We start from the raw sequence: 27,159 nt of genomic DNA, 5'->3' as shown, positions 1-27,159 counted from the left end.
AATCTTATATATAAGCTCAAGATGAGTTCTGCAAGAAAATCACTAAACTGGTTCTCACTCTATGAACTCCAAAAAACAAAATGGTATGATTAAATTTCTTTTCCAAATAACTAGCATTACAAATTACAAAGGTTATTCCATTTATAATACATTTTAATTATAACAAAGATCAAGTATTAGATTGTCTATTTTATGTACATAATTCCAAGTTAATCTCTTAAAAAAATATTTGTATGGCTGGCTTCAAGAATGACAACCTTAAAATATTTACTTCATCCTTGTAACTTACAGCATATTTTTTTCGTTTCCTTGTTTGGCTGATTGGAAAAGAACAGTTTTATTTTTTTAATTGACAACTCAGTTACTACAGCAAAGGCTAAACCCAAGTATGATAAGCAGAAGCTATTACAGAGTTACATTTGTATATTTTTACTCCTAACAAGGACTTGAGGATAATTAGAAGCATATGTACCTCTTTTCTCTCCCTTCTTTCATTGATTCATTCATTCCACTTCATTAAAAAAAATAAATATAAACTAGTCTACAAACTCGAGATACAGCAGTGGAGCTTTCATCTCATAAAACAAAATATAAAAATATAAATAAAAATTAGATCCAGGGAAACTATAACTAGTAAACGAAAATAAATTATATTCATTTCTTTTCTTTTAGGTAAACCTTTAAAGATGTAAAAACCATACTTAGCGTGTAGCCCGTATTAAAATAACAGCCCTGGGCTTCATTTGCCCCAAGGGCCAGCTTGCTAACCCCAGGATTATTACATTAAAACATTCGTACTCACTCTCTCTCTCTCGGACACTTAGTAAAGTTGTTTAGTGGATTGGATAACCACAACTACATTCCACTTTGTTGTAGGTTTCATAAAGATAAAATATAATTATGTAAATACCTATACTTAGAAGGCATTCTAAAACTTGATGTTTACCTGTGTTTCTTTTTCTTTTTTTTTTTTATCCTCATTCGAAGACATTTTTCCATTTTTTGTACAGACGGAGTGGGAGGAAGAGAGAGAGAGGGAAACATCGATGTGAAAGGGACACGAGTGACTGCCACCCGCACGACTAACCAGGGCCGGGGACAAACCGCAACCGAGGTACATGCCCTTAGCGGGAACCGAACCCGGGTCTCTCCGGACCGCAGGCCGACGCTCCAACCGCTGAGCCAAACCGGCCAGGGCTACCTGTGTTTCTTTAAATGGGAAGTTTTCCTTTTTAATGCCAATGCCAACATTCTTTAAGTACAGAAGATAAAAGCTCTTGAATTATGAAATATTTAACAGAAATATAATAACGCTTTACTATAAAAATATATTGTGGACATATAAAAATATCAATCATCTAACTGGTAGTCACAAACTAGAGATAAGTGAGAAGGGCCTCTAGCACGAACAGCCACCATGTGGCATATCGTTTCCTTTAGTGGTGTTTCACAAATTTTAATTAAAGAACTGTTTGATTTATGTTAGTAATGTAATACATATAATATATTACTTGTTGAATACAATCAACAGAACAAAATGTGTGGCTGGTGTGGCTCAATGGTTCGAGCACACACCAAAGGGCCTTGAGTTCAATTCCCAGTCAAGGGCACGTATCTAGGTTTTGGGTCTGATCCCGACCCTGGTCGGGGCATGTGCTGGAGGCAATCAATTGATGTGTCTCTCTCACATTGATGTTTCTCTCCCCCTCCCTCCCAGCCTTACCTCCTCTCCCTTCCTTTCCTCTCTCTCTAAAAATCAATGGAGCCCTGGCCGGTTTGGCTCAGCGGTTAGAGCGTCGGCCTGCGGTCTGGAGAGACCGGGGTTCGGTTCCCGCTAAGGGCATGTACCTCAGTTGCGGTTTGTCCCCGGCCCTGGTTGGTCGTGTGGGTGGCAGCCACTCGATGTGTCCCTTCACATCGATGTTTCTCTCCTCTCTCTCTGTTCCTCTCTCTCCCTCCCACTCTACCTGAACAAAAAATGGAAAAATGTCCTCGGGTGAGGATAAAAAAAAAAAAAAAAAAAAAAATCAATGGAAAAATATACTTGGGTGAGGACTAACAAAACAAAACAAAAAAACCCCACAACAACAAAAACTTCTGATATACTTTCAGAATAACAATATAACCAGGAATCATTTCTTTCAAAGTATATAGTCATTTAAGTTACACTGTGTATTTTTAAGGATGATGATAGAGTGCTGAATGATAAAAACAACACACATACCGGAGTTTCTGTAGTGGATGAGGCTGGCTGTTGTAATGACTGTGGTCGAGATTCCTCTGATTGAGTCCGAACCAGTCCACTACCATGACCCTTTACAGAATCGCCATTGGTCACAGGAGGATGTTGCTGGGTCAAAGCAGCTTTTAATCTCTGAAATGCAAATACCAAGTTTTAAAAAGTTCTCTACTTTCCACTCAAATCCAACTCCTAGCATACTCTTTGGTTAACCAAAAAAGGTATCTGTAAAGGAAGGTATAAATTCATTCAATATCAATAAGATAAAGAAAAGGACCTTTGGAAAGCTTCCCTGAGTCTTTTTGTCTAGTACTACTAGAGGATTCTAAACTGGGCTGTTCCTAATCAATTTTGAGAAAGAGTAAAACTTAAAAACATTACTAACTGAAAATAACTAGCTTTGTTCAACAAAAATAAGCAACACAAGTTAATTATGTACATTTTTCACCTATTTTTCCCCATTCATGTATCCTATGTCCCAGTATTCTCAGGCTCTTAGATTCTTAAACCAAAATCTCTTCTTTTCCAGTTATGGGCATCTGATCTCTGCTTGCAGGTCTGATGTTAGTGCTTACTTTGACAATGACCTGATGTTGCATTTTTGAGGCCACTACACTATCTGTCAGGCTAAACCTCCCCTGAGAACCTAAAGCTGGGTTTGCCTCCCTTAGGTCTTTCCTGTATCCAGTAAGCAGATCTACTTCCAAGTCTATTCCTTGCACTATGTTCCATTTTGCCAGTTAACTGGACTGTACCTGACCCACTGTCACAGTATGACAGGTCTAGTGTTAGAATGAGGCCCTTGACATTTATGGTTACCTCTTTATAAAAACACAATTTGAATCAATATTATTATTCTATCAGCAAAAATGTGTCACATGTGAATATTATCTCCCACAATCAGAGATCATCTTATATTTCTTTGTATCCCTGTTAGCAACTGGTACATTATTGATTTGCTTAATGATTCAAAAGACAACCAGAAAAGATTAGGAATGCCAAGTCTGATACAACAACTGCTAAAGCCACAACACCTGAGGATCAGGTAGGTTCACCCCCTCCTTTCTGACAGAGTACTTCTTTATGATGTGCAAAGAACACTACAATATGTAAAGTCCTGGCATCTTCACTGGTTGGTACATACACTATATATTTAAGTATACATATTTGTATACACATGGTATACAGCCAAGAATACATTTTATGTTCAGAATTTAACTCTGTCTCAAACTATCAGAGTGACTTTGAACAAATCATTTAATCTGAGTCTCAGCTTCCTTATCTGTAAAACTGGGAATGAATAATGATAATTTCCTTGCAGGGTTAAGGTAAAGGTTAAGTATAATATGCAAAAGTACGTGGCTCACAAAAGGACTTCTCAAATGTTAGTTTGCTGTCTTCTTCAAATATAGCCTCTATTTTCTTTGCATGGGTGTGAGGGTGGGGATTCCAAAGAATCATGGGAGTTCTTAAACTTCTATATTTTCAAAATGTACTTAGGAAAATGAACTTGGGGTCATCTTAAGCACTGGTTCAGCCTCAGACATATTTTATTATGTAAAATATATTCTCAAGACCACATCATTCACTTCATCTTTCAAAATCCAGATAAAATAAAATTCTTAGTTTCTCCCTTATTTTTCTTCTTTCTTAAATTATCCACAAACAACCACATTAGTGGCCAAGACACAGAAACTTGGGACAAATAACTGATGGGATAATGTGGAAGTGGATGAGTTAAAACTAAAATCAGATAAGTGACCAAAGCAGTAGTTGGCTATAATCAGGTAGGATTACTCAGGCTAAATGATCAAAGAAGAATTAAAAGTAGAAAGATAGCCCTGGCAAGTTTGGATCAGCGGTTAGAGCGTCGGCCCGTGGACCAGAGAGGCCCGGGTTCAGTTCTTGCTAAAGGCACATACCTCGGTTGCAGTTTGTTCCCGGCCCTGGTTGGGGTCGTGTGGGTGGCAACCAGTCAATGTGTCTCTCTCACATCGATATTTCTCTCTCTCTCTCTCTTCCTCCCTCTCTATCTAAAAATAAATGCAAAAATGTCCTTGGTAGGATTAAAAGAAATAAAATAAAATAAAATAAAAGTAGAAAGATAGGGGCTTGAAAGTTTGGGTCATATAAACAGAACAAAGAAGGAGAATCTGGGGAGGTAGTTACTCTGCATAATTATATCTTTTAAAAACAGAATATTAGACATAAAAATACAATGAACAGTATCCAGTCTCTAGTGTTAGGTTAGGGCTTTCATTCCTGGATATAAAATGTGCATAAATATAAGTAGCGGTTGAAATGTGAAACTTGGTAAATCATGTGTTGCTAAGCCATTTTTAAGTCCTTAGGTAGACAACATCATAGAATTGAAGAGCATTTAAAGTTTTATAGTGAACAGCTTAACTCTTAGAATTAATGAAATACAGTAACTGCACATAAGGGAGTCTGAAGTACATAAACATCACTCTCTTGAATAATCTTTAGTAGGGCAAGTTACTACCTTACAGAGCACTTAAAAGCAGCATCAGTATTCATTCATTATCCTCTCTTGACTGCCCTAGGGTATACAGTACTCATCCAGTGAAGAGGCTCTAATGTTTGCTCCATGCTGTTACACTGATTACAATGAGTGTGACTTGAAAAGTGTGCCACTGGGTACAAAATTTAAGAAAAAGATTTTCAAGGGTTAATTAACATTGCTTTGAAATGCAGATTTAAAACAACAGTAATAAATATACATGTAAACTAAAAATAATTAGAATGGGTTAGGTAAAAAAGTTGTCACTAAATATGATTCATATAAATTTTACAATTAATATAAAGATATCTACAAGCCACCTACATATATTTATTTGCTAGAGACATTTTAAAGAAGAACAAATAGTTTGGTTAAAAAATTAATAAAAGTATATAAATATAACAATTATATATTTTACAATATAATTTTTGAGCTAGTAGAGAGACTGAAAATTAATTAGTCCAATCAGCATCTTACAGATAAAGAAACGAAGGCCAAAGAGTGAAGTTAATTCCCAGAATCACAGAATGAGTTAGAAGCAGAGCCAGGACAAGAAATTGTCTTTTGGCTCCTAGTTCATTAAACATATCTTAAACAAAAATTTTGCCAAACTAGAGCTTTTGTCTAATATTAAGTATTCCAACTACATTAGGATTCGATAAGAATATCAGACATTGGTCAGTTCATTATTAAGATAAAAATTTCTCTCAGTAAATTTAATGTAAGTAAAAAAAGATAGAGAACTCAATGAAATTAAATAATATTTAAAAATCTATATTCTTTAAATTCTAAACTAAAGATATATAACTGTTTGAGTGAAAATGAAAATATCTTTATTACTACAATTCTAAGCAGACTAGTTTTTTAATGTTTAGAAATTTTAGTGATGAAAAATTCAGCTACTATATTGAAACCTATTTGTCTTAGAGATAGTCAGAGAGAGACTGTTGTGCTGATCTGACATTTACTTTAAGAGGTAATCTGCTAAAAATAATTTGCTATTCAAATTCTGTTATATGTTGTATTCTTGAAAACAAATTTTATCACATTTGTCTGAACTTAGTAGGAACAAACTACTCCATCATAGTTCAAAGAAAAAAAGTGTTCTCTAGAAACAATTTATGAAAAAGTCAGATCCATATTTCATATGTGCCACAAAAGCTCATCAGAGTAATAACCCTCCTTCTCCTGGGTGTTATCCTACCATCTGCTGCTCTATTACTTATCTTTATTTTGCAACTAATTAACAGCATAATCTTCTAAATTCAGCAAGTTAATTATCATTATTGTGGTCTTTGCAGCATCATCAGTCCTCATGAAGTCTTGTCTCCCCACCCCCAGAGAACATATGAAAATGAAGTAGGTTGGGAGAGAGTCTGTTTCTTTGGAGTGGGCTCATTAGGTGTTTGCTGATTAGCTTGGCATGCAGAGGCAGGTCAGAAGAATTCTGCTGAACATGAGGTTCCATGCAGGGCCCAACTAAGTTAATGTAGGTTTCTGAACATTTGCCAAGATGCCCTCTGTCAGCTCTCAGTAGAAACCCCCTGCAGAAAACCTACTGGCTACCCACTGTGTTTAAAGATATTTCTTAGTTTGTCACACAAGTCTTAAAGGAATGATTCTGGAGAATACTACTTAAATACTTTACCACATCTTAAACAAAATTCCTAGATGGTTAACACTCAGAAGATTTACTTTTTGATTACAAATATCACATAAGAAAATTGTTCTATTAGAAGGGTAACAAAAACCCTTTACTTAAATTTGGTGAGATACAGTGCAATTTTGTAGAAAATAGATTCTACAAATTTTTGTGTAGTATTAAAAAGTACTAGATAATCTTGCACCTGTGGACCCCCACCTACAACCTACATTTTTTATTTGTGCCACACTCTTACTTTCCCGAAGTCTTACTTTAAAGTTCTAAAAAACGAAGTCTTGCTCTAAAGAAATTTCTTTAGCAAAAAAGAAGGATCTTATTTCAATATTTATAGTGGACACAAACACAATACATTTATAAGCACAAGAATATTTTTTAAAACCGTGCCTTATTATATTGGTTAATTAAAATTAAAGGTTATTAAGTAAGTACTTGGGAAGGTCTATTAGACAACTGAGGTTCCTATAGAGAAAACAGGATATATTAAGTTTAAAGTGAAGTTTGATGAAGTCTACAATTATATTTTAAGCTCTTTAAAAGTGATTATATAATTAGATTTGTAATTGGCCTTGAGAACTTGTGGAAGAACTAAATTTAAAACTTTAATAAAATCTAATATTATTTTTAAAAAGTAGTCCCTGAAAAAATAATTTTTGTGCACAAAAGTCCCCATCGAGGGCATCAAAAAAATAAAAAACAAAAACATCTCATTGATATGATATAATCCTGTCAGTACCTATTGAAATAATGACCTTCTTAAAGGTAAGACTTTTTTGACTCTCTTGATGATCACAGGCAACATTTGCAAAAATAAATAAATAATCTCAAAATTTCAGATCACATCCAAATTTCTTGGTATCCAAGAAATGTTTCATAAATATATATCAATCTATATAAATAATTATTAAATGAAACTGAAGCAAAATACATAAACATGAATTAAACTACAAAAACCAAACTATTTCTGGTTAATCTCTAAGGTTGATAGATTCATTCTGTACTTCTAATAATATAAGTATAGTTGATGTTGATGATAATGATGTGCAAGCACTAAAAATTCTTAAACGGATACTAAATAATGTTTATTCTATGTTACTAAGACAAGGTAAACAGACTAATATTTGATAAAAATATCAAACCAATAGAGCGAAGTGTGAAATAAAATAATTTCTGTACAATAACCCCCCCAATTAATCAGAATTCCTTTCACATTCTAGGCAATTGATATTTTGTTGCCAGTTCATGTTATTTGAATTAGCACGGCAACACCTATTGTTTTTATAAATGAGCCATATAGCTATATTAGATAGTAGAAACACAGGATAAATATATCAAAGGTGGTATGTTATTAAACCATAGTATAATTAAAATATAAATCAGCCCAGCCAGTGTGGCTCAGTGATGAACCCATGCACCAAGAGGTCACCGGTTCGATTCCTGGTCAGGGCACATGCCCAGGTTGTGGGACCGATCCCCAGTGGGGGGGCATGCAGGAGGCAGCCGATCGAGGTTCTCTCTCACTGATGTTTCTATCTCTCTCTCCCTCTCCCTTCCTCCTCTCTCTCTGAAGTCAATAAAGAAAATAATAAATAAATAAAATATAAATCAATAAGAAAAAGATAAAGAGAAAAGCCTCAAAATATTTGGAAATTATACATACACTTTTTAAAAATTTAATCTAAGTTTTACTTTATTTATAAAACAATACCACCTATTACAAAGTTATAAAGACTGAGATAAAAGCCAGATAAGATAACTGAGATAATTATCCAGAGAAAGTTATAAGCCAAATAGGTACCTGAGCTTCAAAGGTAGTAACAAATATTTTCTTCTAAATAATTATTGTTGTTTGTAGATTTTGGAAAATAGTCTTGCTTCCACTTTCACTTATTCTATATAGACAAGGAGTGCCATAAAAATGAAGAGAAACCTGAGGTCTAAAAGCAGATGTTCACTGATATTGCCTAGAAATGACCAGTTTACACAAGAATGTGTGTGGAGTGGAGGTCAATTTAATCAAAGTCAACAAGAGAGGCAGATCAACAAGTATCTCAGAAAAATCTGTCATATATATCCTCAGTCTAACCCCCTTTTCTCCTCTCTTCTGAAAAACACTATGGAGTCTTTCTCCACATTTTATTATAAAAAATTTCAAACATACATCCAAGATGGAAGAGTTATACAATAAACATCTGTATACCCACCACTACAGTCTACCACTAACATTTTACTATATTGCTTTATCACATATCTGTTCACAAACCCATCCCTCTATCCATCATTCATAAAGCCAACTTATTGTTTGGTGCATTTTGAGTAAGTAGCAAATATTAGTACATAATTGGGGCTGAAATATACATATAAAAACATGCACAAATAGTTAGTGTACCATTAAATGTTTCCACAAATGTACACACTTATGTAATCAAAACCTCTATAAAAATTGCCACACCCAAGAATGTTCTCTCACGTTCCCTCCCAGTAAATCCCACTAAACACAATCACTATTCTAATATTTTTCCACCAAAGATTAGTTTTACCTGCTCTAGAATTTTATATAAATGGATTTATACAAAAAAATATTGAAATAGAAAAAAGTAATGAAAGAAAATATTCTGAAATATTAGAAAAATGGCTTAAGTAGAAATCCAGTTTGATTAGATAAATACATCTTATGCAGGACTATTAAATTTTTCAAACTTAAAAAAAGAAAAATAGAAATGCAGATTGAATTTCCAAGAGATGCCAGAAATCTGGAACTTCATGTGGAAATAGTTCAAAATTAGTAATAAATGCAGTTTTAAGACACAGAGATCAAACAAAATATAACTCTGAACCCAATACATCCAATATGCCTCTAGTTTGTAACCATTGCTCTACCAAGTCATTCTGTTTTCTATTGCCTGAAAGTATATAATTTCCTGTCTATCTCCCTTTCACCATATATCAGTATGACTAAAGACTTTTTAAAAAATCATAATCACCATATGACATTAATGCTCTAACAAAATTAACAGCAAGTCCTTAATATCATCTATTACCTAGACCATATTAAAGTTTCCCCAACTAATGGAAAAATATCCTCGGGTGAGGATAAAATAAATAAATGAATAAAATAAAGTTTCCCCAACTGTCATATGGTATCTTAAATATTTGTTGAATAAGTAAATGATAAATGAACATAACTAAAAGTATACTTCCCAAAGTTTTACACCACTTTATAGAAATATTAGGTTGATTTGTCAAAAGAGCCTTACTTTTCAAATTTTAAAAAGCAAATAACTGGCTTCTAGGAAATACATCATAAGAAGCCTGAAAAACAAATCAGAAAGAATATATGCGCCTCTATGTTCATAGCTGCGCTATTTACAATAGTTAAGACCTGGAAACCGATCAAGTGCCCATCAGTAGAAGAGTGGATAAAAAAGCTGTGCTATATTTACACAATGGAATACTATGCAGCTATAAAAAAGAAAGATCTCTTACATTTTGAGAAGGCACAGAGGGACTTGGAGATGCTAAGTAAAATAAGCCAGTCAGAGAAAGACAAGTTTCACATGCTCTCACTTATTTGTGGAATGTAAGAATATAACGTTCACGAAAGTAGGGAACAGACTGACAAAACCTCAGTGTGTGTGTGTGTGGGGGGGGGGGGGGGGCGGAGTATGGGAAGAGATAAACCAAAGAACTTATATGCATATATGCATAACCAATGGACACAGACAACAGTGTGGTGAAGTGGGGCGTGGAAGTGGGGAGTGTCAACAGGGGAAAAAAAGAGGACATCTGTAATACTTTCAACAATAAAGAAGAATTTTTTTAAAAAGCAAATAATTGGTTCAGCTCGTATCATTCTAGTCATGTAGGTAAAAACTAACAGTAAAACTCCACAGTGGATATTTACCCAAGAAAAATGAAGACCTTTCTCTCCACAAATACTTATATAAGAATGTTCACAGCAGATTAACTCATAATATATAAACACAAGAAACAACCCAAACATGCATCAACAGGTGAATGGATAAACAAACTATGATATATTTATACAATGAAATACTCAACATTGTGAATAAATCTCAAAAGCATTATGCTGAATACAAGACACAATAGTAAATACAGTGTAATACCATTTATACAGTTCACTTTCATATATTCAAAAAATCTTTTTTCTTTATTGATGTTAGAGAAAGGAAGGGAGAGAGAGATAGAAACATTAATGACAGAGAACTTGACTGGCTGCCTCCTTCATGCCCCCACAGTGGGGATTGGGCCCACAACCTGGGCATGTGCCCTGACTGGGAATCGAACCAGTGACCTCTTGGTGCATGGGCTGATGCAGCCACTGAGCCACACTGGCCTGGCTATCCAGTTCACTTTTAAATAACCCACAGTTCAAAGAAATCACAAGGAAAATTAGAAAATGAATGATAATTAAAATATAGCATATCAAAATTTGTGCACAGAGAAAAATATAGCTCTAAATGCATATATTAAAATATATTAAAAGGTAAAAAGATTTAAATTAGCCCTAGCAGGTCTGGCTCAGGGGTTAGAGCATTGGCCTACAACCAAAGGGTCATGCAGTCAGTTCCATTCCCAGTCAAGGATACATACCTGGGTTGTAGGTCGTAGGAGGCAGCCAGTTGATGTCTCTCACATTGATGCTTACCTCTTTCTCTCCTCTCTCCCCTCTTTTCACTCTATCTAAAAAATCATTGGAAAAATATCCTTGGGTGAGGATTAACAACAACAACAAAAGATTTAAATCAATAATCTAAGTTCCCATTTTAAGAAGCTAATAAAAGATAAGCAAACTAAACCCAATTAAGTAGGCAAAAGGAAATATTAAAGATAACAACAATGAATAATAGTACTATATTATTAACAAAAGGCAATTTACAGACTAAGAGAAAATATTTGTAAGAGATATATATATATATAAACAAAAATTTGTACCTAGTATATATAGAAAGAATTCATACAACACAATAATAAAAGACAAGTAACTCAATTTAAAAATAGGCAGAAAATATCAAAAACAAGTCTAGTTAAATTGGAAATGCAAATAAAAACCACAAGATACTGCTATACACTTACAGAATGTCTACAAGGAAAATGATAAACAAAACCAAATGTAAAAATGTGGGAACAACTGGGATTCTCATACGCTGCTTGTGAGAATGTAAACCTTTGGAAAAAGCTCTGGCAATTTCTCATAAAGTTAAATGTATACCTACCTTCTGACTCAGCAATTCTACTCTTTGGTATTGATAAAATAAGAATAGTAGTTATATTGCTAATAATTGAAGGTGGGTGATGGGTACATGAGGGTTCATTATATTATCCTGTTTACTTTGTCTATGCTTGAAATTTTCCATAATGAAAAGTAAAAAAAAAGGAAATAGACTAATTTCTGAGTCTTTATTTAATTAAAAAAAAAGACAAATATTTATTATCCCAATTAAAACAGGCAATCATCTAAATATAGCTATTGTACATTAGCAAACTTCTAATAAGAAATTTATTTGGATTATTACATTTAAGTGGGGCAATCTGTGACTCCCCATGCTATTTTGGAGGCCTCCAACCAATGACTGTTTTCCATATATAAATTTGTGAACATTATATCTTTGGTATTTTTAAATATACAAGCATACAAAACACTTTTATTCTTATTAATTTAATTTCCTGGTGACTTAACAGAGAAAGTTATTTAGGGAAGTGCTAAATTTAAATGGTTTATACAAATACGGCCTACTCTTATAAGTCAAGAGTTTTCTTCAAATATGATTTGTTCCTTTTGAATTTGTAAGTAAAGAAACCCCCGAATATGTAAAAATATGATTAGATGCAATGCACAACAATATGATCTCTTTAACTCCCATTTCTACTCCTAGTTCTCACTAATTTCATTTTTTATTAGTATGATATGTTTAAAGTAAAAAGCGTAAAAAACATTCCCAATGAAGCTCTTCAGGCATCAAGTGAAGATTCATCTTAGTACTTCTGAAGTTTTGACCTAAACAAGCTGTTATATGAAAAATGTCCCTCAGGTTTTCAAGGTCTCTCATAACAATCAATAACCACCTATTGTCCATTCAGATGATGTGTAAGTTTTATTGTTAAAAAAAAGTTATCATGTGTCAATTTCAGATCGATTATTTGCACTAATGAAGAATAGCAATAAAAAAATTTAAAGTATTGCAATATACGTTTTATGTGTACAAATTTATATCGTTAATATAATGCTTAGCAGTGAACTGAAGCAAATAATAGGTGCCTAATGATTATTATCTACTGATTTTCTAATGATACACTCATTAATTGCTGTGAAGAAGAAACTGCCCTGAAGTATGTTAGACCACAGAAGGGAGAATTAACATTGGGCACTGTATGATACAGAATTTTTGAAAACTAGCTTAGCTGTTAGCTGCCCTGCAAGTTGGTTGTGGAGGAAAAGAAGACCCTTGCATTCTGGAATTCCATGGGGACCATGGCATAATGTAAGGGACCTTAGTGAGCATTCAATCCCCAAAGGCGAGTGGGCTATTCTATTCCCTTCTTTGGCATATAGGCCCTGTAAGGTCTCTTCCCAAAACTGTGATAGAAACCTATACTTCCTGTGTGCAAGCTTAGCATAAAGCAACTGCAGTCCTCATCTTCATCCCACAAACTACAGAGCTTCTCCAAGGGAGTTTGTTTACCATGGTGCTGAGGCCTAGGGTCAGGGAACGGGGTGACTAATAAAATATACCACACATTGATTAGCTCAGTGATTTCACTGAACACACATAATTGTGGAATGATTCCAAAAAATATTCTTGGAGACACCATCTGAAAGAGCATCATGAATTAATATACATTTAAGGCCTTCTCAGGTCCTACCACCCTTTGCTTCAAAAGTTCACAACTCAAGTGAGAAGAGGAAACAGCGTTCTCTGCCAAAGCCGTGATTCACAATTCTGGCTTTGTTATCCTTCAGGGATTATCAGAAGGCCTCTGAAGGGATTCATTTATATATGATATAAAGGGTTTACAGTCATTTTAAATACACTAGATGAAATTTAAGACATATGAAGGGTAGAGAGAATTGGAGAGAAAAAAAAAAGGCAACAGCAACAGGTCTACTAGCAAGAACATTAGCAAATTTTTAGGATTCAGGGCTAAGAGAAAACCCAGAAATCTAAGTTTAATCTGTTTGTTTTACAGATGAGAAAACTTGAGTCTCAGAAAAGTCTTGATTAATGATAATGAAGAACAGAGTTAGGGTTAAAACTAAAACACATGTCTCCTTACTCCTAGTCTATAGTTCATTCCTTAAACAATAATTTCTTAGTGTCTAAAACACAACTCAAAAAATATAGTTTTCCTCTATATATTAGGTGCAATGTTTACTAACTTGTGTACTATTTCTGAATTCTTATCAATACTGTTCTACAAATGTGTATCACTCTTTAAAACCACGTTATCAGCACTGCCTTCGGATGATTACAGCTGTAATCGTTTCAGCTGTAATATTTCTAGCCTCCACCAGGAGGCGTTTGTTTAAGAAGCCACAACCAAAAAACTGAGGACTAGAAATTTAATCCCCCGTCCATCCATTCATTCATTGTAAAGCACCACTAACTAGTCACCATGCTAGTCGAAGCTTTCCTTTTCCAAATGTTCTCGAAATAATAGTGTAATGCAGTCCATAATTTTACAAAATGTGATCTAAATTGTGGGCTTTAATGGAAAATAACTGTTTCAAAACTGGCTCAAGAAATGGACAGAACAAATAAAATCTCGTTTACCATTTTTGCTTCTGACTGTACTGGTTGAGGAGAAGAAGGACCTGGAATTCCTGGAACACTAGGCACCATGGTGACTGGTCGAACAAGCTATGCAAAAGATATTAAAAAGTAATTGCTAAAGAATATTTCAAAATGAGATTAGTACTTTGCACAAGGCTGCTACAATAATTTAAGACTTCAAATCAGAAAGCTGTGTCTCTACCCTAAACCCTTATCGGTCTTACATCCTGATTTTTAGCCTTCAAAAGTTATCAATTTCTAAGATATTGCTTCCCCAATCTTCAATTTCTTTTTTAATGGTTCCTTCTTATAGAAACTCATAGTATTCAAAGTAATTGATGCAAAACGTCTCACGTATCTATCATACTTCCATTCTGAGCGTGAAAGAAAATGTCAAAACTTGTGACAACTAGGCATAAAAAATAATTTCAACAATGAACTGTGTTTTAAAATATATAAAATTTCTAAAATATATAAAAATAGTTTGATACAACGATATACTGAATGATGTAAAAATAAAGAGCCTGATAACCTCTAATAATTTCTCTAACAACCTGGAACAGATTTTTCCATTTTGTTTTTGTCTTTTTTTTAAAAACCTCGTATCAACACTGAGTGATTATATATTGTGTAACTAGAGTATATCTATTTTTCATTTCAGTTTCATCACAGTTACATTTCACAGGATAACCATATAATCTCAAATATACGGCAAGAATGTTTCCCTCTCAAAAACATCCCCAGAAAAGAGGAAGTAGTCACCTTATACTTAGTATTTAGTCTTTATAAAGTCTCTCAAATAATGCATTTTGAATAGCAAGGTTCTGTTTGAAGATCACATAATCTTGAGATTATTTCAATAAATGCTAATTCTGGATACTTAGAAATGTCACTTGGAAAAATTAGTTAATAAAAATAAATATTTAACATTAATTCTAGTAATATTCTGAGGTATAATCTCATCAAAAGTATTGGACATTATAAACAGTCTTACAAAATAATTTTTAAAAGTTATACAACAAATGATTATACTAATCAGAAATATCTACCAGGTTAAGAAAAAACTATAATTTTATTATATGAATGAGTATTAGGAATTGGGGTAAGAATTCCAGAAAGAGAATACTAGGTAAAAATGAAATAATGTGTTTTGGAAATTGTGCCAGATATCTTAAAAAGTGGTTCTAATGATGAAAACTTTAATGTTGAAGACACATTTGTAGAGTTTGAATAAAATTGTTTTATGAAATGTGACAACAGAAAAAAACATTATTTCTAATTTACATTATCCTAACAAATGTGCTTTTAAATATTCACTGTTATCAAATATTATAATTAGATATTTAACCATTGGCTATGTCTTTTATTTCTTTTTAAATTTTTTTTCTTTATTAATCTTAGAGAGAGAGGAAGGGAGAAAAAGAGAGAGAAACATTGATGAGTCCGGCCGGTGTGGCTCAGTGGTTGAGCACTGACTCATGCACTAAGAGGTCGCAGGTTCAATTCCCGGTCAGAACACATGCCTAGGTTGTGGCCCAAAACCCAGTGGGGGGCATGCAGGAGGCGGCCCATCGATGTTCTCTCTCTTTGATGTTTCTATCTCTCTCTCCCTCTCACTTTCTCTCTCTCTCTCTCTAAAATCAATAAAGGAAAAAAAAAATTAAAAAAGAAACATCAATGAGAGAGAACACTGATTGGCTGCCTCCTGCATGCCCCACACTGGGGATCAGGCCCACAACCTGGGTATGTGCCCTAACTGGGAATCGAACCGGTGACCTCTTGGCGCATGAGTCCACACTCAACAACTGAGCCACACCGGCCAGGCTTGTCTATGTCTTTTAAAATTTATATAATTAACAGGCACCTCAAACAACTGTTTGGTTTTTTGGGGGTTTTTCTCATTAAGAAAGTGGGGGACTAACTATTGTTTTAGACTTAGATTTTCACATGCTTAAATAGCTAAATAATTCTATAAACCCAACTTGACCATAAAATTCACGGATAATGTTTTTATAAACAATTTCTACAATATTTAAAATACCATAAAGTTATCTGACAAGTGTTCTATTACCAATATCCTCTTAAAGTATAGAAATCTGTGTTAATATCAGAATTCTACAAATCTAGTCAGACTGAAATGGGTTGACTAGGAGTATGTTCTTAATATTAAAAATACAAAGAAAACAATTAAAGATTTTTGGAGGATGGAAAAATGTTTTCTACCCAATTATGTTTCCCTTGAGTGGTATATGTTATTATAAATATCAAAGAGTAAATAGTACTTGTCACTAATAAATATTTTGTTGAATTCATTTTCATAAACCCATCAAACAGCCCAAAATGTATTTTTTTTTATTACAAAGGTAAGTTTTGCTATAACAAAAAAATTTAAATAGTCTAAATCTCAAACTTACTGGGACTGCAGCTGGAACATGCACATTAGAACTTGTAATTGATGCAGGAATAGCAACAGGCATGGTTTGTCCATTGGGAAGATGTAACAGAAGAGGAAATGGACCTGGTACAGGACTAAGAAAACCAAAAACAAAAGAAAGAAAATTAAAGAAAAGAAATCTGTATCAATTAGCTCTAAAACCTTAAGACTATTTTTACTCCTATTACCATAGCATTTAAAAATAAATTTTCTAACAAATGCAAAGCAAATTGCAAAATTTAATCATTTTTAATTGCATCTTAAATGCATAATCCATGTAGCAGTTAAAAAAACAAGAAAAAAATAAAATAAGTTATGGATTTACTTAGGACAATCTTCAATATATTAAATGAGAAAAATTCTTATCAGAAAGCTCTTTTTTTTTTTTTGATCCTCACCCGAGGACATTTTTCCATTTTTTGTTCAGGTAGAGTGGGAGGGAGAGAGAGGAACAGAGAGAGAGAGAGAAACATCGATGTGAAAGGAACACATCGAGTGGCTGACACCCACACAACCGACCAGGGCCGGGGACAAACTGCAACCGAGGTACGCGGCCCTAGCGGGAACCGAACCCGGGTCTCTCAGGACCGCAGGCCGACGCTCTAACCGCAGAGCCAAACCGGCCAGGGCTCAGAAAGCTCTTAAGAGCTATGTGTCTATAATATATTCTAAGTTTTAGGTATTTATTTTCTAATTAGATAATATATATATATATATATATATATATATTTTAAAAAGACAACCCAAGTACTTTTTCGAAAAATCAAAGCATGCAGAATATGACACACACACACCTCACAGTTTGAACAATTTATTATGACAACAAAAACTTAATTCATAAATAGGCAATGATTGGCCCAAATCACTTACACGATTGGCCTGTTGGAGGATGGTGCCTGGGTGATTACAGTACTTGAGGTTGGTGAAGGTACTGCCTGCTGAATAATTACACTTGAGTCAGAACTTGTAAGCAGCACATTGGGAACCTGTAATGATGCTGGGCGAACAATAGCTGATGTTGGCTGTGCAGTTTGTGCCAATGGTACTTCCTATTTAATAGTGAGACAGAAAGATTAGAATTTAAAATTTCAAGTCAATTCATGTATTTTAATGAACAGAATATAACACACTTTGAAAAGTGTCCATACGATAACACTTAATACCACCCAAAATAAATCATATCTAAATTAAAAGAAAATTTTAGAAGCAGCTGTAAAGTTTCAAATGCAATGTTCTTATTTTAAATTAAAAACATCTGAGTGGTTTTTCCAGTACAACTTGTTTTCCTATCATCCAGAAATAAGTCAGGCTGAGCAACTTGGCTATGATTCCATCAGAATTTTAGTAAAAAATAAAAATACAATCCATTTTCAGGGAGTCATAAAACTTAAAATCCAAGGGATTGCCTACTTCTACTCCATTATTATACTATATAAAGAAGGAGGAGGCCCTGGCTCCTGTGGCTCAGTTGGTTGGAGCTTTGTCCTGTGCAACAAAAGGTTGCGGGTTGGAATCCCAGTCAGGGAGGGTATAGGAGGCAACTGATCGATGTTTCTCTCTCTCTCTCTTCCCCTCACTCTCTCTAACAATCAATTAAAAAAAGAAAAAAAAGGAGGAAATAGGTTTAGGGAGACTGTGTTATGGCTTATATAAATTCAATAAAAATACTTTTAAAAAATGTAAAGCAATGCAAATGTTTACTTTAGGTTAACTACCCCTCCATTATCACTAATTTCTCAGTATCAAATGGCCAACTAATATTGCTATCTTGAATACAAAATACACAATTATATAATTATAAAATAAAGTTATTAAGCATGAGATCTTTCCAAATTAAACTTGTGAGGTAGCCTGGACCTTAAAGATGATCTTTCCCCCAGTTTTATTGATTAGGAAACAAAGATTTTCAAGGGCGTTACCCAGAACTCCTTAACTAATTAGTATAAAAACTGTGTTTACTGTGTGCTTTGAATTGGCCTTTATACTGCTGCTTATTATCAAAATCTTATTAAGCTACATAGAAAGATAAACTAGTACTACTGGAACTCATTTATTCAACAAGTTTGAGAATGTATAACATGCTCCCAGGGACTAGTGGGAAGAGACAGACAATAAAAAAGTAAAAAACAATTTCAGATTGAAATGTGCTATAGACTAAAAGTACAACAAAATAAACAAAGAAAGAGTAACTGAAAGAAGATTGGCATTGGTTGCTTTAGATAGTACAGTGAAATAAAGTTAGCTTCTTTGAAAAAGTATGAACTGAAAGGATAAGGAGGAGATCTTTCTAGGGGGAAGGAAGCAACACTAAGAGTAATGTCTTTGAGGCAGGAAAAAGCTTGCAATATTTGTTAAGTACATCAGGAGAGTGGCATGAGGTGAGGTTGGATGGGTAGACAAACCCAGACCAATGAGGGCTAATGGAAGCAGTGTGAGTTACCTTAAATGCAATGGCAAACCACTGAAGAATTTCAAGCAGCGGAGTGACAATGTATTATGATGGCTTAGACTAAAGTGGTGACATTGAAGACAGAAGACGATAAATTAAGGTTATAGAAAGTAGGTGTGATAAGATTTGCTGTTGGTTTTAGAGTGAAGGAAAATTTAAAAGTTAAGGATTCTTGGCTTGAGAAACTAGATGAATAGGAAAAAAATATACTGAGATAGGAAAAACTGTGGAAAGAATCAAGGGCTCTAATTTAGACATATTATTTCAGAAGAGAGGCCAGGTAGTCCCAAGTTACCAGGCTTATAAAGATCCAGGAATGAGGCTCAAATACCTACTAAAGGCCTGTACTAAGATAGTATCATCATCATTTTAGTTGCTGATACCCAAGATACATTGCTGAGAATGAAGAAGATTGCCCATAACCCTTTAAACCTAAATAACCTTTGTTCAATTATTTCATTGCAAAGATTCTCTTCTTTTTAAGAAGTTTCTTTTTTTTTTCTTTTTCTTTTTATTGATATTTGAAGAAGAAGGGAGAAGGAGAGAGAGAGAGAGATTGATGAGAGAGAACACTGAATGGTCACCTTCTGCATGCCCCCCACTGGGGATTTGGCCCACAAATCTGGGCATGTGTCCTGATCAGGGATTGAACCAGAGACGTCTTGGTGCATGGGTCTACCCTCAACCACTGAGCCACACAGGGAAGGTCATTGTAAAGACTCTTAATTAAGCTGTCTCTATATAAAACTAGTTAAAAATAAAATAGCTAAGCCCAGAAAAAGTAATTTAAATTTATATATCCTTTCAAAAATAAGTTTTATCTAAAATGACTGCTATTCTCCCTTATAAATTTTCTATGTGTAATAAAAAGCTAATTATTTTTAAATTTGGAATCTTCTTTCCTTGAAATTTCTATGAGTATTCACAGGCGTTCACATTATAACCTGACACTGAGTTATGTACAATTGATTACCTTAACATTTTACGTAGATCAAATATTAATCTTTACTTGGGGTGCTACTTTTTCCACTTAGTTTGTGTTTCTACCATAAATACAAATTTCTAACCTTTTCATCACTGGTAGTAGACTCTGGGTGAGGTAAAGGACTATCTTGGTGAGTAGTTTCTACAACAGATGGTTCCTCAATTTTACTTCTTATGATGGGTGTTGCAAGAGGGGATAAATCTAGAGGCATCTAAGATAAACATAAACATTAAAGAAAATGTTAGGAGTTAAAAATAGTCAATCAGTATATCTAAAATAAGAAAGAAGTAAAAACTATAATTGTTCTGTCTTTAATATCACGATTAACAACATACTTTTTTAATGTCGTCTTCTGAGGCTTTCTTGAATTCATTCTCAAATGGACTTGCCAATTCATTAAACAAACCCACTTCTTCACAGTTTTTCAAGAATCTTGTTGGTGTTGGGGTCTGATCTGAAATAAATGTCAAGAAGCAATCATATAGATTTAAATATCATAAAGAACCCTAAAATATACCTAGTAAATTAACAAATTAGCAGGACTGGTTCAGTCAGCTGTTATTTCTCTTTCGAAAGTCCTCTTCCTTTAAAGCAAACAAAATTTGGTTAAGTTTTTGTTGCAGTTCAAGATATTTCGTCCAAATTTATGAACCATGAAAGAAGTCCTTCTTGTTCCTTAGTCCATACCTTCTGAGTAGTGACATAAACATCCTCTACTCAGAGTCCAACTATTATCATTAGTCAACACAGTAAGAATTTTTTTTAAAATTACACTAAGTTATGTTTAAAATACATGCAATTTGGGGAAAACTAAGACAAGAGCATGTATATACACTCTAAGTTGGCCCTTCCACTAGTGCTCATAATCTATTATAAAAGCATGCTTAAGATAAAACAATCTTTAGCAGATAAATCAAAATACAAGGGGGAAAAAAGGTTAGAATAAGAGCCCTAAAACAAAAACAAAACGCTCCTTACCTATTGAAGCTAATTTTCTATTTTAATAAATTTTTCAAGCTTGTATGAGGAGCTACTATGTAAGAGTGCCATATCTATGGAATGCTCTAGCTTAATTTCTAGGCAGCAGAGGACTTCAATTTTACATTCTCAAAATTTGCAATATTTTCACTATATTTGAATGTTACTCATGCTATGTGCATTAACACATACACTGAATGTATGGATGTGCACGTTGGTTACAGAACAAATGACTGTTAAAGTCCATGTATAATAAAAAGTAGTAAATTTATGAATTTTGCCTGTTAAATCTTATTATTTCCAAGGCAATTTATTCATATTGATCAGAGTTGAGAATAGAAATTGAATGTGCTACCATTTTATATCTTTTAGGGCATCAATTTTATAGGTTATAGCATGAATCTAGCCTAAGCTAAATTAAAGTATGGGGATGACTCCTAGTTTGAGATAAAATACTCATAAAATCTTTTGTGAAATTAAAATGAACATATTTGTTATTGTGTCCCTGAAGTATGCATTACTTACTATTTTATCTTTACCCCCACATATACACTAATACAATATTATTATCAGAGTACTAATTTGTTTACTATGTATGTAGTTATCACTAAAATGACCTACTTGTCACACACATTACACATAATGTAGGCCTATCTCAGATACTATTAGTATTATCAGAATTACTAAAGAAACTCTATTGTATCATCCTTTTATAATTAGTTAGTCTGCAACTCATATACCCTCAACCTCCAAAAGATTTTCAAAATCGTATTATATAAGGGCCCAGCATACATGTATCAGCTTAGGTCTATGACTGAATTAGTAAACTGAATATAAATTTGAGTATTCTGTTCACACTTAAAGGGTTTACCTACCTAAACTCAATAGAAGACTCATAATTTGTGTTAAAGGGAGAGAAAAGTCTTAAAAATAAAATGCATGTGCATAAATCACTTTTTATCAGTGATAACTAGAATGATCAGGTTTGAGAAAGTCAACATAGGAATAATCGCTTAAACATGCAGATGGCTTATGACTGTTGATTATCAAATATATACTACACACATCATGCATTCTATTTATCTAGTAATGCTAAATTACTCACCTCGACATGTTAGTAAAAAATGGCCAAACACTGTGTCTGAATGTGTTCTATTTTTCTATTGTACTAAATGCAGATAAAAAAGTAATGTCTAGAAAGCAATCTCAAACACTTTTGAGTTAAAAAGTTAGAAATACCTCTCTAAGACAGGCAGTTTCAGAGAAGCAGACTTTCATACCTACGAAAGTGAACCTTCAGGTTGTTGTTACTATACTACTTATTAGATTTTTTTTTTGGTTCTAGACCATAATATCTGATGTATAACACTCTAAAGAAATGCACACCTTACTCTTTTCTGGTTCCTTTTACTTATGGAATTGAAGATAGGTTGACCATTACCCTACATTTTTCATAAGTAAATTATTTTGATAAATTACCAACTTTTTGTTACCTCCAATTTTTTCATTACAAAAATTTTGATGCTGAAAGTACTAAAAGAATAATCTAATATTTGTCTCATTGTCTCTCCAAAAATTGCATATGTCAATCTGATCTCTACATTTGGGTAATAATTTTAAGCATTGATGATATTCAGTATTCAGGTACACAGACTTACAAAGAGTATAACTTAAGCTTCACAAAAGAATTAGTGTTATATTGAATATTTAGGATATGTGAATCTGTGGTTATGACACTAAAAGTCTGAAGTTTATTTAGATATAAATATATTAAATTTCATATAAACTTTTTCTTATAATATTTATAAAATATATAAAATGCAGTGAAATTACACATATTATGTGTGTGTCCATATACACAGATGTATGCTTATATATATTTAAATACCAAAAAAGGGGCTAACACAGCACGGAGGACAATAAACCAATGCATAAATTGGGTTCTCTTTTCACATATTGTGAAAGATATTCATCTGCTTATGTAATACTGTATGTTCACAGGATCAACATACAAAATCACTAACTGAATTTGGGAGAATACTGAGAGTATTTCACTAGAAGAAATAGAAACAAAATACTAGTGAACAAGTTGGCTAAGTGCTCTTTCTCCAACAGGAGGAGCGTGACCATTTTCTATCTTCGCATAGCGCTGTAGACCAGGTGTGAGCAGCTAAAAAAAAAAAAACAATGACTAAACATCACATTAGTTCAATTACCTATTAAATGTAAACTTTGGAGATGGTATGAATGCTCCCAGGTTTCTAATTAACTTCCACAGAATTGACATTGAAATCTACATTTGAAAACCATACAAAAATGTGAAATGAATGGTCAGAAGGAAACATGGAGATGTAATGGGTAAAATACATGTTGCCAACACTTACTGTAAATGAAGTCATTGGAATATCACCAGACTATATTATTTACAGAGAATACACAAAAATTGTGCACATTCCAGGTGAAATATGTATATAAGCTATTAATAAAAGCATATACTAACCAGCCACAATGACACTGTCATTACGTGCTGGACCAAATTTCAGTGTCATCTCATGTTTATGTTTATGGACAGCCAAATGATCCTCGTTGGTAAAACGCTGTGGCAAAAAGTTTTAAAATATAGTTAAGATTTTAAATTTGATCAAATAAGTAAAATAAGGAAATTCATTTCCACAACATGTAAAACCACCATTAACAATGAAATAGTTTGTTAACTATAAAAGAATCTATTGTTAGTATAGATAAACATTATTAGATTTCAAATAATCATAGAAAAAACCACTACCCAAGAAAAAGCAATGCTGATATATTAGTAGGTCTGATAGCTCATTTGAGAGCATATAAAAACAAAACCCAAGGCAAAGAGGCTTCATACAAATTTCATTGGACATTAAAAATAAACCATTATTAATTTTTTCCATATCACAGAAATATATGCTCCATGGTATAATGACTTTTGAAGAAAGTACTGTATTTACATATGCTTCAGGTTACTTACCACTTTTAAAATGAGAATTTTCTTATAAAAATATTACTCCTGGATGAATTAAGAAGTAAATCAGATTCTTTATGTTACCACATATAAAAGAATGCCTCTGTCATAATTCCATGAAGAAACAGAAACCAATGCAATAAGTTAATTTAAAAAAAATTTTAACTTAAAATATTGATTTTTTCACCAGTTTTTGTATTAAAAATGAAGCAAAATTATTTTTAAAGCTACATATAACTTTGATAGGTCTTTCATGCCAAAGGTAACATTTATGATTACAACATAATAGATGCGTAATTTAAATATCTCCTGAATGTTTGGACATCAACCTTTATGAAGACACTCTTTACTAAGCAACATTTATAACTGAAAACTGGGAGCACTTACTCTTTGTTATTTCAAAGCAATAACTATAAAATGCCAGATTAAGAGATCTAAACTCACTCTCTAGACTATGTGTCCCTACAAATGGGGAAGTTAAAATTACATATATTTGAACTTAGTTCTCCTAAACCATCAAAATGGATTCCTTCTCTTGTGGTCCCTCCTTCCTCCTATCCAATTCACTATATCCTTCCATGCAACTAATAGTAGTTGCTCTGGGGTAACATTAAAACAGTGTAAAAGAATAACACAGTTCTTTCCATTATGCTCCTTTATTTTAAAATTTTCCAATTATTCTAAAAGTATGACACTGACTACCTGTATCATCATTACAAGCCAATCAACCTTCAATCTGTAGAAGATAATTTCTCTCGTTAATGCCCATTATGCTCTGCACAATGCCTTGATTTCAGTACCTATCAGTATTATATTGATCATACTGTATGTCTGTCCTTTTAAGTAGACTGAGCTCCTACTGTTTGAGTTCCCCTAAAGCTAACACATAGTATTTAATAAATGTTCAAAGAATGAGCTTACAATTAAACAGTTGAATCTCCAAGCCCAGTCTAAAGAAATAAACAAAACACCAAAATCACAGACTTGTTTAGTATGGTGCACTAAACTTTCATTTAATTTGGCCATATTTGTTATCATAGTAAGTATGGTTTACCTCTAAGTCTTTTAGGTTACTGTACATACCAGTGAGAAAATGTCTATTATTATATGACCCTTCTTCAGAACCTGCTTGTGGTCCCAATGAAGGTGAGTGTTCAGATGCAATAGTACCTCTCTATCCCTTGAGTTATTCATATATTCACTCTTTAAACATTTACTAAGCACCAGCTATAGGCACTGGGACCAAAACCCAGTTTTTCCCCATTCAAGTGCTATTTCCTATGCTTTATCATATTAAGAATCCCTCCTGCCCTGGCCAGTTTGGCTCAGACGTTTGAGTTTTGGCCCACAGACCAATGAATCGCAGGTTCAATTCCGGTCAAGGGCATGTACCTTGGTTACAATTCGTCCCCTGCCCTGGTTGGATTTGTGCAGGAGGCAACCAACCACTCAATGTGTCCTTTTCACACTGATGTTTCTCTCTCTCTCTCTCTCTCCCTCCCTCCCTCCCTCCCACTCTATCTGAACAAAAAGGGAAAAATGTTCTCAGGTGAGGATAAAACAAATAAACACATAAATAAAATATGAGAATCCCTCCTAAATTTGTAGAAATAAGTAGTTGTCCTTTGACAGACTGTTGAATGACGAAGCTCTTGGAAAATGAACGTATCTATAGTTTACTGGCATTATTTCATTGCTTTTAACTTTGCATAACATTTTAAATGTGCGTATCTTACATTCCACACTAAATGTATCTTAAAGCAAAATTCACTTTAATTACAAATAACCTAACAATGTGGCTTCTCCACAGAAGAGAATCAGTAAACATTTGTGAGTGAATGTTATTTTGGTAGAGGCTCTCGATTTTAAAACAGCAGAGTAAGCATAATTAACAGATAAGACCTTGGAAAAATATCTTCCAGTAATTTTATTCTACCAGTATCTTCTGCTTGGATGGCTTGACCACAAATATTCAATTCAAAGAGCAACTACATACAGAATAAATAACATTATGTTCTGTACAAAACATGTGAAAATGACACCAAGACTGATGATTCTAAGTGAAAAGGAGCAGCTAAAAAAGATCCTAAAAAATATTTAGGGTTATATTAATATTTAAAGGGGAAATGAAAGAAATATTAATGTATACTCTCCAGATCAAATTTACCTAAATACTATTTATAAAAGGACTGTTGATCATATAATGACATAATTTATATACGTGGATAAAATGTATTAAAATTGGCCCTTGATACAGGTAAGTTTAATCTTGGCTGTCATATAAGAAAATTTATTTACCTCTAGAAAGAAATTTAAAGAGATCGGCAAAAGGCAATCTTGTCAAAAGGTAGTCACCAAGAAAAAATATGTAAGGGTATGCAAAAGTAGGTTTGTAGTTGTAAGTACATGAAACAGAGAGTTTATTCTTGTATTATTACTTATTTTATTATTTGCATTATAACTATAAGCCTACTTTTGCCCATCCCTGTATATGTATGAATAAATAAGATAATTTTTTTCAACAAATATTTGTGAAGTAGCTACTACATGCTGAAATAAAATCTTTGTAAAATCTATTTGAATTGCTTTCCCAGCCAAATTTAAGTTTACTCTAAAAATAAGTTTTGAAGAAAATTTTAATGATACTTTCTAGTAATAGCAACATATTGAATTCATATAATTAAGAGCACAAATCCAATGTGAAATGTGCACAGTATTGTGTTAAAAAAGACTCCGAGCATATAGCTGAATAAACAATGAGAAAGGCAGTCAAGAAAGGTAGAATAGGATAATACTCTCTCTGAAAAGGTTAAAAAGGAAGGGTAACCTGACAGATTGGAGGGATGTGAATCAGATGCTTCTATAATAAAGTGATATAAGGTCTGATATCTGAGAAATCTGTAATTCCAAGGCTTGAACACTTGAACACACTAACTAGAATTAACTTTCTAATAAATCAGTCATTCTGCATTTACTCACACACATAATATAGATTAGTATTCCTATTTAACAGATAAATAGGTACAACTAAGTTATAAAGTTATCAGGACAATACCAGTCGAAGATCTATTCAGGAAGTTACTGATCACACACACTCACACAAGACCT

The 27,159-nt window shown here is 33.3% G+C and overlaps 1 protein-coding gene across 2 annotated transcripts in view; it reads right to left on the bottom strand.

Annotated features, from left to right (window-relative positions):
- ATF2 (activating transcription factor 2) overlaps positions 1-27,159 on the bottom strand; it is a 68,076-nt gene that overhangs the window by 18,130 nt on the left and 22,787 nt on the right. The window contains exons 4-10 of one of the 2 annotated variants that reach the window (XM_036253716.1): positions 23,560-23,656; positions 20,417-20,535; positions 20,164-20,292; positions 17,518-17,696; positions 16,628-16,742; positions 14,214-14,300; positions 2,225-2,374 (exon numbers count right to left, since the gene is read on the bottom strand). In XM_036253716.1, coding sequence (XP_036109609.1) covers positions 2,225-2,374; positions 14,214-14,300; positions 16,628-16,742; positions 17,518-17,696; positions 20,164-20,292; positions 20,417-20,535; positions 23,560-23,656 — 876 coding nt within the window. The remainder of the gene's footprint in view (positions 1-2,224; positions 2,375-14,213; positions 14,301-16,627; positions 16,743-17,517; positions 17,697-20,163; positions 20,293-20,416; positions 20,536-23,559; positions 23,657-27,159) is intronic. The other variant, XM_036253717.1, reaches the window with a different exon arrangement.

This window comes from Molossus molossus, unplaced genomic scaffold (assembly GCF_014108415.1).
Source record: "Molossus molossus isolate mMolMol1 unplaced genomic scaffold, mMolMol1.p scaffold_m16_p_11, whole genome shotgun sequence".
Classification (NCBI taxonomy): domain Eukaryota; kingdom Metazoa; phylum Chordata; class Mammalia; order Chiroptera; family Molossidae; genus Molossus; species Molossus molossus.
Note: the sequence above shows the minus strand (reverse complement) of the source record. Positions and strands in the feature narration are given on the sequence as shown.